We start from the raw sequence: 18,326 nt of genomic DNA on the forward strand, positions 1-18,326 counted from the left end.
GGCTGCCCCAGCTGCTGCACCAGGATCTGTGGGCCAGAGTAGAGACAAGTATCAGGGAGCTGGACCAGAATGTCCATCCCACCCTTGAGCATTAATGTCTCAGCCCAGCCTGTACCCAGGTTGAGTGATGGTCAGAGCCCTGCTCCAAACCCCAAACACATACAATTTGCATTTCTGTTTTGGGAATGACCTGCTTTGTAAGAAACTATGAGAGAGTCTAAAATTAGCCAAGACCTGCACCCGCCTTGAGAGGATGTAGCCTTTCCTGAATTGGCACAGCAGACAGAGATGGGGGTGGGGCAGGGCAGGTAGGGGAGCAAGACCCAAGCAGTATCAGAAGGTGAGGTCATGATGGGGTATGGAAGGCAGTTATCTGCAAGTGCAGAAACAACTCAGCCTTAGTCCCCTTCAGTCCAGTTATATAGAGTCAAATGTCCAGCCCATTCTGCCAAACTAGCCTCGTGTTCAGCTATCTATATCTTACCAGGGAGGACCCATGACAACTCCCATCTCTGTGTCAATCTAGCCAAATGAAGAATGGCCTGAGGGTGACCTAGCTCCCCTGAGACAAAACCAGCCTAATAATAACATGTGTACCCAGTTCTGGGAGAGAGGGTTCGCACCCCCATTGCAGGAATGCAATTAGGGCTAGCTGAAACCCGTCGATATGGCACTGGTCAGTGTTCCCTGCAAAGCCAGGGGCAGGTGGAGTCAGTAGCAAGGGAGTAGCAGGAGATAGCATCCCCTGGGACCAGAGGAAGAAGTAGCTCTGCAGCTCACTCCTACCTCAGAGGTTCTGAAGGCGGCGGATGCTCAGCCTCGAGACGGTCTGCTTGGAAGGCAAGGGCACAGCTGCTTTATGAGGCTCCCCCACTGCAGCCTGCGGACCATGAAGCGGGAGCCAGGGAGCGGCCAGTTTGCTTGTGGTTGCAAGTGTTTTCCCTGCAAACATCGCCTTGTCAAGTGTCTCCACTCCCCTGTGGGATGCATCTGCCACGTATGCAAGCACGGCTGCCAACTGCTGAGAGACCCTGGAACTGGGCTGTTTCCGCTCAAGTATCTGTAGCTCTCTGGAAGGAGAACTCTCTCCGGGAGATCTCTCTCACCATACCATCCAGGCCCAGGCAAGATCCAGGAGCAAGGGGTGCCCAAGGGCAGGGTGATAGCCTTGTGTCTCCAAGCTCTTCCAGAAACATAAGTAAGGGCAGGAGGCTATCTGAACCCTGATACTGGTCACACACTGAGCCTTCACTCAAAAGGGAACAGAAGACAGTGTGGCTGACCCAGTGTTCCCTGTCACACCCAAGGCTCTCCAAGCTCACATCTGTCACAGTAGGAGTAGACTGTCCTGTGTGAGAGAAAAGATGGCAAGGATGTGAGCATGGGGTTGCAAATGCACCATTACATATGCACACACATAAGTCATAGGATGCACCATTACATATGCACACACATAAGTCATAGGATGCACCATTATATATGCACACACATAAGGTCATAGGGACTGATATAAGAGAGAAATGGATGTCTGAGGGTATGTAGGTGGCATGGCACAGTGACATCTTGGTTAATAATGTCACTTCATTGGCACAGGCGTGAAGTGTTCTGTGGACAGGTATGTTGGGCTATTGAGTGAAAGGGACTGTGAGTCTAGGATGGCGATTTGAGGTGCCTGTGTGTATGTGAATTCAATGGACTGCTTTCTGGGGTAGAGAGATCACGCACATGAACACACGTGTGTACACATATGCACAAGAGACAATGGCCTGGCTGCAGGAGCTCCCTCTCTCTCAGTGATTCACCTCGGATGCAGACACAAGGATCTGGGGGTATGTTCTCCTACTCTAGAACCCCATATGACTCCTGATGACCACACCAGCCCAAATACCAGGCTTGGAGCCCAGACTAACCTGGAACTGGTACCAGAGAAGTCTGATACCTATGAAGCTAATGGGTTGCAGACACCATCAAGTGTTCCTGGAATAGCCCTGCCTCCGAGCCAGTGCCCCTGAGCCCAGTCTCAGAGGCAGAAATAATGAGGCATCCAAGGTTGCTAAACTCCACTCTCAGCATCGGTTTGCCCACCATCACCCAAGACCAGGGCCTTTTGCACACTCATCACACACAGTGAAGAGACGTACAAATATTGACCGATGCCACTCTCTCAGTGTTTGCTTTCAACATGAATACTTCCTGTTCTTCAACACTTCCGGCACAAGGGACACTTGGGTAACATCCAGGTGAAACAAAGGAAGAGACTTCACCAGGACCTTCTCCAGAACCTGCAGCCTCCTGGCAGCAACGGCAAGCCCGATGGGCCAAGCACTTCCTATATGCAAGGTACTCTGCCGACAGCCCCAAGAGGGGAGTCTTCTGCTCAACCCTGTGCCCTGAGCTGGAACATACTGAATGCTAAATAACGTTCAGTAGATGAACTATTTATTAGAAAGCCTTGTAAGAATTAATATCGGGATTTGAGTTTCCCCTTCACTGAGCCTTCTCGGGAGCTGCAATGGCAAATCACCACACACTTAGAAATTCAAAGACTCATCAGCTTTCCTTTTTTTTAAATAGAGGGCCTCATTATAGCACAGGCTAGCCTCCAATTTGCTATGTAGACAGGGATGACCTTGAACTTCGGATCATCCTGCCTCCACATCTAACACGCTCTGGGAGTACAGGTACATGGCCCATTTGTTGAGCACCAGGAAGTAGAGCCCAGGGCTTCATGGATGCTAAGCAAGCAGCCTATTAACTGAACTATGCAGTTCTGGAGGTCAGAAGTTTAAACAAGTCTTACTAGGAGAGAGAGGTGTTGGTGTTGGCAGAGCTGTTGTCCTATGCTAAGACTTCAGGAGAGGGGCCGTTTCTTGGTCTTCTGACTCCTGGCCCCTCCTTCATCCCCAACCAGCAGGTTTCTTATTCTGACTTGTCACCTATGAGGACCCTGGGAGAGTCCTTGGCCTGCTGGGTAATCTAGGTTATTCTCCCTATCTCAAGGTTCCATCTGCTAGCTCCAGCTTCCCTACACCATGCAACTTAACAGATCCCTCTGGTCAGGTTGTATCGAGCAAGCCACCATGGGAACCTGGGATGCCATATCCCATAGTCCTTAGCCATGGCCATCAGGGAGTAAAAGTGAATTATCAGCTTTACAATTGGAAAGGTCAGGCTGTCTTCAGGTAAGGATAAGTCAGGGTTAAGTGGGGTATTAGAATCTAACCAGACATTTCCATTTATGGTGCTTTCTTTTTAACCCTAGTAAAAAGGTGGGACTTTATTAAAACAACAGCATAAAGAATGTTTTTTTTCATGTAATGTGAATACCAGCCAGTGAGTTCAAGTCCAGGAAGCCTAAGGCAGCAGAGAGTCTTAGGAGCAAGGAGGGTGGCTTGATTGTTGGCACCTCCATTCTTGCCCAGCCTCTGGCTCTCCCTGGCTTACAGCTTCAACTTTCCCATCCTCCAAATGAAGAGTAAGTCACAACGGCATCCTCTGAGGGAGGGTTGGGGTGCTTTGAATATTCTTGACCCAGGGAATGGCACTATTAGGAGGTGTGCACTTGTTAAAGTAGGTGTGGCCTTGTTGGAGGAAGTGTGTCACTGTGGGGGTGGGCTTTAAGACCCTCCTCCTAGCCACAATGGGAGTCAGTCAGTCTTCTCCTGTCTGCCTTTGGATGAAGGTGCAGAACTCTCAGCTCCTCCAGCACCATGCCTGCCTGGATGCTGCCATGCTCCTGCCTTGATGTCAATGGACTGAACTTCTGGTCCTATAAGCCAGCCTTTACTAAATGTTGTCCTTATCAGAGTTTCCCTGGTCATGGTGTTTCTTCACAGCAATGGAACTCTAACTAAGACAAAGTTTCAGGAGACTTGGGATCCATCCAAGTGCTCTATGAGGTCACAGAGCTGACAATTCCATCTGACCCAGTAAATTCCATGTCACCTTCCAGGGAATACTCAATGGTGGTGGCGGCAGTGGCAGCCACTCCCTCCTCATTGACTCCCATAGACCTCCATCCTTGGTCCTTTATAAAAGGAAATCAATGCCCCGGACAAGGAACATCGGGGCCTTGTGTACCCTACCTGAAGACACAACTCACAGTGGCAGACCTAGGAGGTGAGGCCAGCTCCTGCCTTACCCCAGCCCATACAGAGTTCCTTGGGGAAAAGCCAACCTTGTCAACTGTCTTACAGAAGTAATTGCTGAGGACAGAGGCTCAAAGTAGCTTTCTCTAGGTTTCCTGGGCAATGATAGAGCACAAAGCAGTTATCATTTTAGCATGTATTTACTGTGTGTCTACTGTGTGCTGTAGCCTGTACAGTGAGCTGAGTGCAGTATTGCATCAGTCCCTCCTGCTCACTGTCCCACTGTACCTCAGGCTAGTGTTGGGAACAAGGAAACAGATATCTGTATCCTCCTTTTCAAGAGCCATCTAGTTGCAGGCATCAGGGATTCCCATTTGAAATGACACCGTTTTCCAAAAAACAGTCCATGGGAAAAGGAGGAACTTCTTTAAAACCTGAGCATTTTAGTTCATCCTTTTATATAGTTGTCTCACCCCTAGTGTTTAAGTTGGCCTATATGATTGTTTTATCGGGTGCAGTGTGGTAACGTGGTACCACACTGAGAGACATACATGTGAGATGGTGCGGTCAGGGTAAGGAGCAGATCTTTGTGTTGGGAAGTTACAAACTCCTCTATTCTAGTTATTTTGAGGTGCACTTATTACCCTGACATGCCACATAGGCCTCAGGAGTGCATGAATCTTATATTTGGGGAAGGTCAATACTATGTTAGCACAGCTGGGCATGATTTGAGACTGTTCTATCACTATGACAAAGCACCTGTGATAATCAGCTTACCAAGAGAAAAGGTTTGGAAGTTCTAGGCCATAATCAAGGACCTAGTGTTTGTTTGTTTGGCTGGTTGGTTGGGGTTTTTGTGACAATATGACATGGCAAAAGTATGGAGAGAAGAGCAATCACGTCATGATCCAAAGCAAAGAGAGAAAGGGGGAAAGACAGGAAACTCACAACCTCTTTCCAGGATATGCACCCAATGGCCTAAGGACTTCCCACTAGGCCTCACATCTTATAGTCCTACCTCCAGAAACCACCACCACTCTGGAAAACAATTCTTTAACCCATCTGGAGACATCTAGCATTCAAAATATAACAGCTAGATGTGTTGATTTCTTAGTAAAAACACACATAGAGAGTCAAATTAAAAAATGTTTAGTGATTGTTAACTTACAAAATGAAGAATGTTTCTTTCTCCCTAACCAAGTGGGGCCGAGAGAGTTCTCCAGTGTTTCCCCAATCCCAGGCTCCCACTATGCTGTGCTCTTCCTTCTTGTCAACAGGTTAACCTTAGGTGTAGTGTCATGAAGAACCATGACTGTCTGGGGAGGAGGGGAGTAGGAATGGCCGCCTATGGGCCTCATTTCAGCAAAATAAAAAAATCTTTTGAGGGCAGCCAAACCTTGTCTGTCCCTGGTTCTCAGTCTGAAATGTGGTGGCACCACGGATCGTGTATGATGTAAAATATGACTGTGAACCTTGTCATCCTCAGGGGCGTCCAAAGAAGCTATATCAGCAGAACGGCAGAGCCAGCCCCAGCGAACATGAGTGAGCAAGGACAGAGTCCTGGGACTTCACTGGGACCTGGTGTGAGAAGCTCAGGGTAGAGCAGCAAAGACCCATACACCAAGTCCGGGGACCCCAGGTCTCTGCAGGCCCATGTCCTGAGGCTGGCAGAGACTTTGTGATCTGTGTTCTCTGCAGATGACCCCCTCCTGTTGCCTCTCCGCATGAACACCCCAGGCCTCAGCCTAGTCCAGATCCTACTGGGATATATGTGTATGTATATATGGAGTAACTTGACTACCAGGGGACAGGGGACAGGCAGCAGCTTCAAACCAGGCTCTTCTAGAACGTAGGCTGCCCTGGATGGCAGTGTATTCAAGGAGCTACAGGCTTCCCCACCAAATCCAAGTCGGGCCTCCCTAGAGGAGAAAGTAAAAGGAGAGCTTGCTGCTATAAGAGGAACAGTCCCCAGGGCCTTCTCTACTTTGAATCCATTTCCCACCCATCCATCCATCCATCCATCCATCCACCCATCATCTGTCCATTACCCACCCACCCATCTACCCATCATCCGTCCATTACCCACCCACCCACCCATCCATCCATCTATCCATCCATCTTCTGTCTATCCACTCAACCAGAGACACTCATCACTTCCCCTGTATTTTCATCTGTTCCTATAGACAATCAACCCTCTGTTCACCCATCAGTCCCCTGATCTCCACTTTACTATCTACCAATCTTCCAAACTGCACACCTACCCTCTTCTCCATTCTCCTCTCTCCCATGCACACACCTATCATCTACCCTGAACCCCCACTTTCTAACTTACCTTAACCATGCTCCACACTCCAGAGATGAGCCCTACAAGGACACAGCCCTCTCCAGGCTCCCAGTGTCCAGGGATGACATTAACACACACCATCTTTTGTTCTACCTAGTATACCAGGCTTTATCATCTTCAAAAGAGGCATGAACTCATAGGCCATAAACTTCTGGTGGTTTACATGATCTGAGCCAGGGGCTATCCTGGGTTCAACCAACAAACCCAGATAGTCAAGGTATCCCCCAGGCCCAGGACAGACAATGAGTGCTCACCATGGGACCCGAATGAGAGTACACCTCCTTGCTGCCCTCCTGTCTCCCCTTCAGCCTGGCTCACCTACCTAGCCTGCTTCCTGAGGACTCAGACCCAGCATGTTTTCCTTAACACCTGCAGGTAAACAGGGGAGAGGGAAGGGTAGGGACAGTGACAGTGCCTTCATTAGTTGCTCTCTCCCTACTAGTCAGACCAGATGAGCCATCCTCAACCTGGCTTTTGCCACATTCCCCATCCCAGACTCCCTGTAGCTCTCTATTGCTCAACTCCCCAGCATGAACCTTGCTTGGCCTGCCATTCTCTTCCTATATATCTTCCTAGATGCCTTCCTTCTGTGGACCCACAGGGCCTGCAAGTCTCGGTCCCCAAACACCCCTACCGAGGTTCCCATGTGGTTCCTTCACCAATGTTCTTCCTGTCCAGAATGACTTCACCCCATATCCACTTGTCTCCCTGAGCTTGCTTTGTCTACATAATCTCTCTTCTGAGATGTTCATCTAATTTATCTAGTTAAACTTTACATTTTAAATATCTCTTTCATGGCTCCTCTGGGAGCCTTGCCTCCCTCCACAACCACCATGGGCTTCCAGCCAGGCTAAGATTGCAGGTTGAGGTGAGTGAGTCTGGAGGCCCTAGAAGGAGGGGGCATTAGAGCTGATCCCTGAAGGACAAGTTCAATAAAGGATGGGAACTGAAAGAGACAAAGCACAAATAGACAGAACAATGGAGCAAGGTCAGGGAACCTGCCAGATGTTTCCACTGGCCCTGACCATGGCCATTCTGCTTCTCAGATGCAAGTTGTTCTGCCAGAAAGTCATGGAAAAGATGGGCCTTCTGGTTCTCTGTGTTTTTGGTGAGTCTCCAAGGTCCCTGCTTAGGTGAAGGTGTCAGGCTTGGGCCCACCGTAGAAGAGGGGGTCCAGGGCTCTAGCACAGTCATGTCTCTGTCTCTCATGCTGCCAGTTACCCCACCTGTCTTGAGAGGGCTGCCCTGCAGCTTAAGAGAAATGAACATTTAGTTGCAGAGGCCAAGAAATGCTTTGAAAACTTTTTAAATTTAAGAACAACAAATATGTTTTAAGGGCTTTAAATAATAGATTCAAGCCAGCCTAGAGCTCATACAAGTGCAGATAAGACCCACCCTGACTTCTCTTTGCCCACTAGGCAACAAGGCTGAAATACAAGGTGGAAGGGGGTGTGTGTTATTTAGCTTGTGTGACACACATCTCACAAAGGACATCATTTGAGCACGATGCAGATATTACACTATTCCTATCTTGGAGTCAAGGACACTGAGCTATGCAGAGATTAAGTAACTTCTCCCAAAATTACACAAGCCTAACCTAGATGCCTCAATTCCTGACCCCAAGCTTTAACCTTTGACTTAAGTGAGTCATTCTTACTCTTGTGACCCACAGGCTTCTGGGTATTTTCCATGCACTTACCATCAAAAGTGGAAGTCTGGCAGGTGAGTGTGAGCCCCTTCAGGACCCATGGCTGACTGATCTACCTAAACCAATCAATATCCCCACTGCAGCTTCTCTTACTCTCACCAAATCTGGATGATGCTTCATTCTTGACTCATCCCAGATCCAAATAGCTACCTTTGCCACTCTAACCACCAGGAACCCCTCTCTCAAGGACTGCACATAGTCATCTGACCACCATCAAATGGCTTCCCTATCTGTCACTCAGCCCAGCAGTGGCCCATCTCATTTCTCTAGAGCCCCACCTAAAATAAGGCTATAAGGAACCACACTTCTCTCTCTACTCTCTCTGCTTTAGTGAGTCAGAGGGCTTTGTTTTCTGGTGAAAAAAAGGAAGAAAAGAGTCAGAGCTCCTGATGGAGAGAATCACGGAGACCTACAGAGAATGAGGGTCTGAGGGACTTGTCTCTTCTCTCTCCCTCTCCCTCTCCCTCTCCCTCTCCCTCTCCCTCTCCCTCTCCCTCTCCCTCTCCCTCTCCCTCTCCCTCTCCCTCTCCCTCTCCCTCTCCCTCTCCCTCTCCCTCTCCCTCTCCCTCTCCCTCTCCCTCTCCCTCTCCCTCTCCCTCTCTCTCTCTCCAAGAGAGATCACAACCTCCAGGCACTCCGAAGCAAAGGAGGTCACATTTGCCTCTCTCCTCTGTTATCTGTTACCATGAGCATCTTCCCAACTGTACTGGTAACTCCTAAAGAGAGCAGATGGAGCTGATTCATACAAGCAACAGTCATTTCAGGGAAATGGTACAGGGAACTGCCATTATCAGTGAAGGGTGGCTGGTTACCAGATGGGAGTGTGATAGAGGAAGAATGGATAGGGGGATGGATGGATGGATGGAAGAATAATGAGGGGTAAAGCTTCAAATTTGGGTAGCTGATGAGTGGATGGATGAGAGAGTAAAAATGAAGGTGGATGAATGGATGAATTTACCGCTATGATAAACCACAGAGATGAAGCTCTCGCCAGGCTCAGGTTAGACCACTTGACAAAGATCTCTCCTTTCTTCAATACTTCATTAGGATGACAGCATAAATGGTCCATTGCAGAGCCTGAGGTAAGAGAAAAGTACTTGGAACCATTTTCCTCTAAAAAGCTCAGCTATAGTTGGAATCTGGGATGTATCCTTAGCCAACAATATGAGCACAACATCCAGAACAGTCTGGACTTAAATCCTAACTCCTGTGAATTGTAGGTGACTGAAATTAAGCAAGTCACCACTTTTTCTGGACCTTTGACTCCTCATTTTTGAGATGAAGCATAGCTTTCATGTTGTTCTGGGTAAACAGAAATGTTTTAAAATGTGAAACATCTTAAATAGTTCCTGGCTCACAATCGGTGCTCAGTAAACGGTTTCTGCAAAGAAATATTAACTAACAATCTGTTACCTGGTGACAGCGTTCTTACTTAGACCAAAATTACTCATGAATATTTTGGAAGGATTGAGCTGGACTTACAAATATTCCAAGCAAAAAGAAGAAAATGAGTAATGTTTTAGGAATAAGAAGCTGAGGTTTGTGAGTGGTAGACCCAGGAGAGGGAAGGTTTTAAAGGTTGTTCAAAAAGGTACCAACATCATAAAACAGTCAGGTCTTGTTTTACCTCCTTAATAAGGATGTACCAGGAGAAGGTACGACATCACACTGGGGAAATCCAGGACCTACGAGGTAGCATGAACCAGCTCATTGCCAAACTCCAGAAGATGGAAGCCATATCTGATGAGGTGAGTTTCTGCCATTAGGCCCTTTACCACCCAATGTCTTTGTTGATAAACTGTTTTTTTAAAACCCAAGTTATCTGCTTCCTTGGTTTCATCCCTCATTTTGATGGAGTGTACCTTCCCCCCATGAATAACTTCATGCAAAAGAGTAAAAGAAGAGAGTTACATGTGTGTGTGTGTGTGTGTGTGTGTGTGAGAGAGAGAGAGAGAGCGCTTGTGTGTGTTTTTAAATATCCTTATTCTATCCTTTTACCTAATTGATAGTTTTGCTAGATATAGAACTTTAGAAAGGAAAATTTCTCCTGAAAATTCTAAAGGAAGACCATCATTATATTCTTTTATTGTTGCTATTGAAAATTGCACCATTCTTAACCTTCACCATTTGGGTCTAATCTGGTGTTTGTTTTTTTGGCCTTATTTTTACTCTAGAAACATCTATAAAATTTTTGTGTGTTCAGTATAATCTGCCTGGGGGGGTACTTTTATCGAATATATTCATTGGTATTTTTCAATAACTTCTTAAAAATCTTAGCTTTTATCTCTTAAAATATTTTTTCTGATCCATAAATTCTTTTCTCTCTTATATTATGATTGTATCTATGCTAGACTATTAGAGTAGCTTTCAAATGCTTCCCACAGGATTCATCTGTGGTTGTTTTCATTCTTTTTCTCTATGACCTGAATTTTGACAGTTTCTTCTTAACTTTCTTGAGACACATTTGTAATAGTATTCTGTAAATAAAATCAACCATTCATCTTATATATTGAATATGAATTCAAAATATATAGTATATAGAATTTTGAATATATAATATATATCATTTTAAATATATAATGTGTATTATATATTTATAATTCATATTCAATAGATTTTCATTTCATAGATTTAATTTTACCATCGACTCATCATTTGTCTGTTTTCTACCTTTTCCTTTATTTAAGATATTAATCATAGTTATTTTTAAAATCTTTGTCAGCTAACTTCAATATATGGATCATCTATGGTATTCTGTTTCTGTTTTTCTTTTTCTCATTTGTTATCTTGCTGCTTAATGTCTAGTAATTGTAAGTGTTTTCTCAACATGATATAAAGGAACTCTATTTACCTCACATAATTGCAATTATCAGTCAGGAAATCCCCTTTGCTTTGCAGGAGAGATGAGGTAAAAGAGCCACTTCTTTCTTGATAGTAAGCTGGTTTATAAAGACCTAGATTGAAATATTTTATAAGACTTATTTAAAGGCTTTTATCTTATTTGGATTCGTATCGATTCATCTTCAAAAACTTGCCAAATATCTTAGTGGAAAATCCTAACCATGCATTTGAGGGCTCTTAAGACTTCACTTTATCTTCTAGTCCCATGTGAATATAAAATCCCTGACCTGGGTGGTACCTTCCTTACCAGGGCATCTCTGTCTTCCTAGACTCCCTGCTGCTGCTCTTCAATCTTACAGCTTCATACATCAGCCTGGAGATTCTGACCCCATCATACTTTACCTAGACTCCAAAACCCTCCTTTAAAATCAGGGTAAAAACCTCTGCGATTCTATAACTCTTGCATTCTGTGTATTTACAAATCAACATGGATGGATGGTGTCAGGGTCTGCTGCTAGCTCAGGAAGAAGCCAGGCCTCCTTGGACCATGGCTATTGTGACCTCTGAATGCTTAAGTGGCTGGACATAAAAACCAATCCTGGTAAACACTTTTTTACACAATCCTTTGTGATTAGGGTATTCCAGAGACACTTTCCTCTAAAGGATAAATCTTTAAAATAAATTCACTCTTTCACACCCTTGTACCTGTTGTGGTGAGGTATTAAGACATCATTCCTATTGTCTTGATGGAAGGTACTGGATTTTTTTAAATGATGATAATCTAAGATCTAGGGCTACCCTTTCCCACAACTTTAAGTATGCTCTTTTTCTGGCCAAGTCAAATATTTCTACTCTGCTCTCTGTTCCCAAATCTTCCTGCAAGCCTAGCTAAAAAGCAGCCAGCAATGGTTATGCAATTGCTTAAATATTGCATTTTCTTGGATCTTTCTCCAAATAGATAAACTATCCCATCACAGTTAAACTCAGCCTTCCATAAAATGGGGGCAGGGGAGGGGGAAATAGACACAATCTTTACCAGAATGCAAAATGAATGCCCTTGGTCCAAATCCTGATAAGAGTCTTTGTCCTATTTGAAAGCTCAAGACTCTGGTCAGTTTCTTGTCTTCAATATTACTAAGTTCCACCTCTGCTATAAACCTTAAAGCATTCTAGGGTTCCTCTAGCCCATATTGCCAAACTCTTCCAAATCCCTCCCACAAACCAGTTCCAAAGGCTTAAGAACCATATGGTCAGGTTTAGCCACAACAACAACCTCATTCTTCTGGTACCAATTTTCTGTGTTTATTTTATTGTCATTGTAGACTGAATACATATTGTGACAACTTAAAAGGGAGGATTATTATTTTGGACTCAGGGTTTCAGGGGACTCTGCTTGCTTGGCCCAGGGTGCTTAGACAAAGCACCATGCCAGCTGGAGTCCATGGAGAGCCATGGCTGACAGAAAGCAAAGCAAAGCAGCAGCAGGAGAAGCCAGAGTGAAATATAGTGCCCAAGGACCCACCCCAGGGACTTACTTATTCCCGCTAGACCCAACTCCTACAGTTTCTAGAACTTCCAAAAAATAATGTCACCTGCTTAGGGACCATGTTTTCATCACATGAGCCTGTGGGGGACACTTCGTGTTCAAACTATCATCACCATCACTCAGAGTACCCCCAGATGGCCTGTCACCTAACCTGACTTCCTCACATGTTAACTTTATGAGAGAGACTCCAGAGATACAAGCAACGTTGTAAGCACTTAGGACTCAGTCACAAAGCACCTTTTCTGCCCTAGTCCAATTTGATGTGTGGAGGTTCTTTTATACACACACACACACACACACACACACACACACACACACACACTCACACACACACTTACGTCTGTGAAAAGATATCAGAGTCAGATTTTAAAATTAGAGCTTTGAACAGCAGACCCTATTGTAGCTGTTATGGAACCAAAACTGGCCTCCACTGCAGCTGTCTAAAAGGAACTGCTAGCCTTGGCTGACCAAGCGCTGGCTGTGCACAGTGCTTTCTTTGCAGTCTTCCTATACCCAGCCAGGAGAGTGTTCAGGGGCCCAGAACCCACAAGCTGCTGGCTCTGCCTCTCACAGCTGGGTGGGCTCTGAAGCTTTATTCTTATGTGCCAGGACTATTCTTACTTTGAAAATGGAGTGACAATTGCCCAGTCACTCTGGGAAGCCATAGAGGATGAGAGAGAACATGATGGACTGAGAACAGTTCTGCACATAGTAGGGCCTCATACCGTTCTCTAATCCCTTAAAAGAATTCCACAGTCATGGCTGCAGACAGGATTTTTGCCCCATCTTACAGACTTAGGAAATGTAAACTCAAAGGCACCACATTGCCCAAGACCCACAGCAGTAAAGGTCTACCTTCTTCCAGTCATCCTGCCTGTAACCTTGCTAAGCCTCCGGGACCTCTACAGGACATCTTGTAACATAAACTTGAAAGCTCACAACAGTCCCAAAGGACAGAGGTAACTTTGTGTCTCAGGGCTATCTCACAGTACTGCGACTGTGTCATCCTATTTGGGGCCATCTACAACTTCTGAAGGTGGCAGAGGTGTTCAGAAACCACCTGTCATTTATCAATGATGCATGGCCTGTGTTTTCTGCCTTCTCAGCAAAAAATGGCCCAGAAAATAATGAAGATGATTCAAGGTGATTACATTGAAAAGCCAGACTTTGCCCTGAAGTCCATAGGTATGTGACCTGTCTCCCCCATTGGCCCACCACAGACCTATCTCAGAAACTCTTCCTAAGACCCACACACTGCTGCTATTGTGAAGTGCAGCTTTGGAACTGACCACTGCTCCCATCTGGCTTCCTGATGCAGTTCCTCTTCTCTGATGGGGTCTGGGTGGGTGGAGGGGCAACAGGAATCCACGGCAGTCAGAAATCAGCTTCAGGAGGAACAGAGGAGGTGGCTAGGGAGGAGGAGACCCCATTCCCTGGGAGGCATTTGGGTTGAGACCTAATGAGGAAGGAAGGACGTTCAGGCCAGGAGGACGATGTGTAAGTTGCCCATGGGGTGGGGCTAAAAGCATCTTGGGATGCTTGAGAGTGGGAATGGAGCCCAACCAGGCAAAAACAGCTGACCCAGGCACCTCAGACCTCAATGAGATGTGAGATCAGAGGGAAGGGTGCCTCTGCAGAAACACCATTTTTCAAGCCAGCCCCCACCTGTGTACCCTGCACATACATGCAGCTGTTTCCAGCATATCACTCTGGTATTTGGGGAAAAAACAATGTGTTAGTTTCCTGACACACAGCCTGGATGAGCTGCTCTGACACTACTTACTACAATGTCCATTCCATTGCCCAGAGTGGCAACTGAGCTCCAAAGACAGCAGAGAGTCAGCCCAAGCAGGAGGGTGCCCTCAGAACTTGTCTCCCTCCATCAGAGGCTGAGACATCCCCCTCCATACAGGGGCCAGCATCGACTTTGAACACACGTCAGCCACGTATAACCACGACAAGGCTCGCTCCTACTGGAACTGGATCCGACTGTGGAACTACGCGCAGCCCCCGGATGTGATCCTTGAGGCAGGGGCAGGGCAAGGGCAAGGGACAGTAGGAGGTGGCCAGGAGAGGGCTAGGAACAGGAGCTGGCAGTGGAGGTGGGGTGGGATAGAAGCTAGCAGCAAGAGAGAGGGATGGGCCAAGGTCAAGGTGGAAAGCAGTGAACAGGATGAAAACTGACAGAGAGAATGGATAAGATTGGAGAACAAGAGCCATGGGGAGGGCTCTGGCAGGAGAAGGCCATAGTAACCCCAACTGCGGCCCTTTAGGGTCTGGAAACCCTCAGACAACCTTGGGGTGGGGTTTGATATACTTCCTTTACAAAGGAGGACACCATGCCAAGAAGCCAGATCACTTGAGCATGCAATACTTGGCAGAGCCAGCATTCAAACATTCACCCCTCTGCAATCCTCCCTTACAGATGGGGAAACTGAAGCCCAGAGAGGTTAACAAGACTGTCCATGCCCCCAAAGCAGCTACAAACCATTAAGATCCCTACAGCCACAGACCATCTGTCAATGGGTCCTATCCTCAAGGAACTCCTGGGTCCGTCTAGGACAGTGGCCTCCTGGGAGTGGGAAAGCCACCTATTGGGGTGAACAAGGACAAGCAAGGTCTACTGGGCAATGGGTTGGCACTGAGGTCCTGGGACTGGAAAAAGGAATCACAGAATATAAATATCACTGGCCAGGCAATAGAGGAGTCAAATCTGACTGCAAACGACTGGCTGCAGTCAGGTCTAAGGGAAAGAAAGCCTTTGCCAGGCTTCTGTGTCTGCAAGTGTGGCCAGCTGGCTCCAGCTTCTCATGCCAACAGCCCTACCTGACTTCCCCCAGGTTAGCATGCTTTCCCCCAGCTAATAGCTTTGTCCCAGACCCTGCAGAAGGCACTGCCCCCTGCCCTCCACCCAACTGCTAGCCTAGCATCGCAGCTCCAGATCAGGACAAGGCATACTGTGTCTTCAAGGAGCCCAACATCTACTGGACAGATAGCTTCCCTGTGTGCTGTGGAGCCATCCTCTTTCCATCCTGGGCTTCTATTTCTCATTTTATGGGTCAGGTCATGGTTGTTAGCAGCAAGCCAGTTGCAGGGCCAAGTTACCAAGTTACACTTAGAGCTCGGCGCAATCCAAGGCCAGCCACTCCCCTGCTCTGTGCCTCAGTTTCCTCCTCTGTAAATGGAAGGCACATCCAAGTCTAGGACTCAGGGTGACAGTGAAAGCAGGTAAAGAATGTTGGGAGTGAGGGATGAATGGCTGAGGGAAGGAATGTTGGGTGAGGAGGTACTGAGAAGGACAATGCTGGAGGCCCCACTCGGGACTTGCCCTGCCTGAGCTGCTGGAGCTAAGCTCTGTGAGAGTGGGCACCTCTGGGTGGTCAAGGAAACGTAGGAGGCAGGGAAAGAGGGGCCCCATCCACAGAGCACAACCTCCTCAAACCTGCCTCTTCTAGCCAAACGTGACACCTGGGAACTGCTGGGCCTTTGCCAGTGACCGTGGCCAGGTGACCATCCGTTTGGCCCAGAAAGTCTACCTGTCCAACATTACACTGCAGCACATTCCTAAGACAATCTCGTTGTCAGGAAGCCTGGACACCGCACCAAAGGACTTTGTCATCTATGTGAGCACACAATGGCAGGGAGGCTGGGATGAAAGGATCACCCTGGAAGGTGCTGGTCCAAACCTTGAGAGTACCTATCCATATAGCTGGGGTGATGCGGTTCAGTTAGGTTGGGAACGGCGAGATTGTGGCGCGTTCCAGCCTTCCGGGGACAACGTAGACAGCTATCTAGTTCAACTAAGGCTTTTCTGAGAAAGGAGAGACCACTGAGCTTCATTATGCTTCATTGTCCCAAAAAGTTATCAATAGCATGGGGTCCAGAGAAGGACTGAGAATCAGCCTGATCCTTACTGGCGATGTTAGATGTAGACCCCAGCTTCTGACTCCCAGGGCCATGTTCCTTCCTGTCCCAGACACTAGGCTGGCTGAGGAGCCCCTCCCCCATTCCAGGAGTTTGGATGTCTTAGCCTGCTGCATTTCACGGCTCCTGTTGTCTGATTCCACAGGGCTTGGAGAGCCTACCCAGGGAGGAAGTGTTCCTAGGGGCATTCCAGTTTCAGCCAGAAAACATCATCCAGACGTTTCAGCTCCAGGTACCTGGGGAAGCCATGGGGGAGCATCTGCTGAGTGTACCCCATGTGCAACTCCCCCAGTCCCCTACGACCCCAAGAGGCACACAGTCATCATAGGCCTACTTGAAAACTAAAGAGACATGGAGCAGCACCCAGTGCCCAGAGTAGCACCCAGGGAAAGCCCTCTGAGCCAAGCTAGTCTTCCCTGACATCCTGTCTCTCAAGGAGTCCTCTTTCTTCCCCCTCCCCCTCCCCCTCCCCCTCCCCCTCCCCCTCCCCCTCCCCCTCCTCCTCCTCCTCCTCCTCCTCCTCCTCCTCCTCCTCCTCCTCCTTCTTCTTCTTCTTCTTCTTCGTCTTGGATAGCAAGTGTGAACACTTAAGTACCCATCTGGTGGGGCTCCTGGCTCCAAACTTAAAAGCCTTTATCCTAGAAGCCCTGAGTCACACCTGATCTGGCTACAAGAAGGGAAACTGAAGCCTAGAGAGGAGGGAACTGGGGACAGACAGAAGCAGAACTGGATGAGCTGTCAACGGGACTTGTCCAAGTTTGGGGTCTAGCTAATGCTGGCCTGATCTCAACCTTGCCACAGATCTGAGCTCCAGGCCTTCTGTAATTTCCTAGGGGGTTAAAATATGCACTGGATTTTGGTTTGGGTTTTATAGAAGAATTGAGGAGTGAACCTAGGATCTCACATTGTTTGGCAAGTGCTCTGCCACTGAGCGATATCCTTAGCCCTCCTTTTTTCATTTTGAGACATAATTTTACGGTGTAGCTCAGGCTGGCCCCACCAGTAGCTGGGATTATGGGCCTGAGCCACCAGCCCGGCCATGCCTTTTTGCACTGGGCAGGGAGCTTGAGAATCACCATCTCCACCCACTCTGGGCACAGGAAATGGAAGGGACTAAGTTTCCAGAGAAGCCATGATTGCCAGGGGCTGAGGATCCATCCAGCCCCAAGAGCTTCTTTCATGTCCGCAGTAATCCTGGTGAACATCTATTAGCATCCCATCTTACAGAGGGGAAACTGAGGCCCAGAGGGGCACAGTGGCTTGCTGAGGGGCCCACAGGCAAGAAACTGCCACCGTCCCAAGGCTGAGGCATCTTCCCTACAACACTGTGTCTGTGCTTTCTGGCCTCAGCACCTTCCATCCCCACCCCAAATACTGAGTGGCTGTGTGGCCTTGGGGTGGTCTGTTCCCCTCTCTAGGACTCCATTCTCACACCTGTGAAATGGGAAAGTTCCCTCCCCCCCCCCCAAGGCCCCTCTGATGAGCAGAGCAGAGGCCTGTGGGGGAACTGCTACACTCTGGCTCTGTTCCAGAACCTGCCACCCAGGAGCTTTGCTGCAGTCAAGGTGAAGATCTCCAGCAACTGGGGGAACCCTCGCTTCACCTGCATGTACCGTGTGCGTGTGCACGGCTCTGTAACTCCTCCCAAAGACTCACACCTAGAGCCCCTATCCTAGAGTAAAGTGTATTATTCAGTCCGAGCCAAGTCTGAGTGTGCACGTACATGACTCCATGACCCTCCCAAAGACTCACACCTAGAACCCTTGTCCTAGAGTGTAGAGTGCACTCTTTGGTTCCAGTCAAGTCTGGGTGTCTTTGAGCCATGATGAAGTAGGGAAGTCTGGCTTGGGATCACCACCACGGGTCATTGATTGC

General features: G+C 47.7%; 1 protein-coding gene across 2 annotated transcripts; it reads left to right on the forward strand.

Annotated features, from left to right (window-relative positions):
• Nucleotides 1-3,958: 3,958 nt before the first annotated feature.
• Nucleotides 3,959-18,151, forward strand: Sun5 (Sad1 and UNC84 domain containing 5). Of its 2 annotated transcripts, XM_021155553.2 has the most exons (13): nucleotides 3,959-4,119; nucleotides 5,575-5,630; nucleotides 5,787-5,861; nucleotides 6,741-6,807; nucleotides 7,479-7,540; nucleotides 8,105-8,154; nucleotides 9,188-9,222; nucleotides 9,780-9,888; nucleotides 13,634-13,712; nucleotides 14,440-14,555; nucleotides 15,983-16,150; nucleotides 16,597-16,683; nucleotides 17,984-18,151. In XM_021155553.2, the coding sequence occupies exons 1-13, from the start codon at nucleotides 4,046-4,048 to the stop codon at nucleotides 18,125-18,127; spliced, it is 1,122 nt and encodes a 373-aa protein (XP_021011212.1). In that variant the 5' UTR covers nucleotides 3,959-4,045; the 3' UTR covers nucleotides 18,128-18,151. The 2 variants fall into 2 exon arrangements, with proteins under 2 accessions (XP_021011212.1, XP_021011213.1); XM_021155554.2 differs by lacking the exon at nucleotides 5,787-5,861.
• Nucleotides 18,152-18,326: the final 175 nt, after the last annotated feature.

This window comes from Mus caroli, unplaced genomic scaffold, assembly GCF_978045245.1.
Source record: "Mus caroli unplaced genomic scaffold, Mus_caroli_1 scaffold_2, whole genome shotgun sequence".
NCBI classification, from domain to species: domain Eukaryota; kingdom Metazoa; phylum Chordata; class Mammalia; order Rodentia; family Muridae; genus Mus; species Mus caroli.

Coding starts and splice junctions, on each gene's coding strand:
- Sun5 (XM_021155553.2), top strand. CDS start 4,046: ATGCCCCGGACAAGGAACATCGGGGCCTTGTGTACCCTACCTGAAGAC. Junction 7,541..8,104: donor TCTGGTTCTCTGTGTTTTTG/GTGAGTCTCCAA, acceptor TGTGACCCACAG/GCTTCTGGGTATTTTCCATG. Junction 8,155..9,187: donor CAAAAGTGGAAGTCTGGCAG/GTGAGTGTGAGC, acceptor ATACTTCATTAG/GATGACAGCATAAATGGTCC.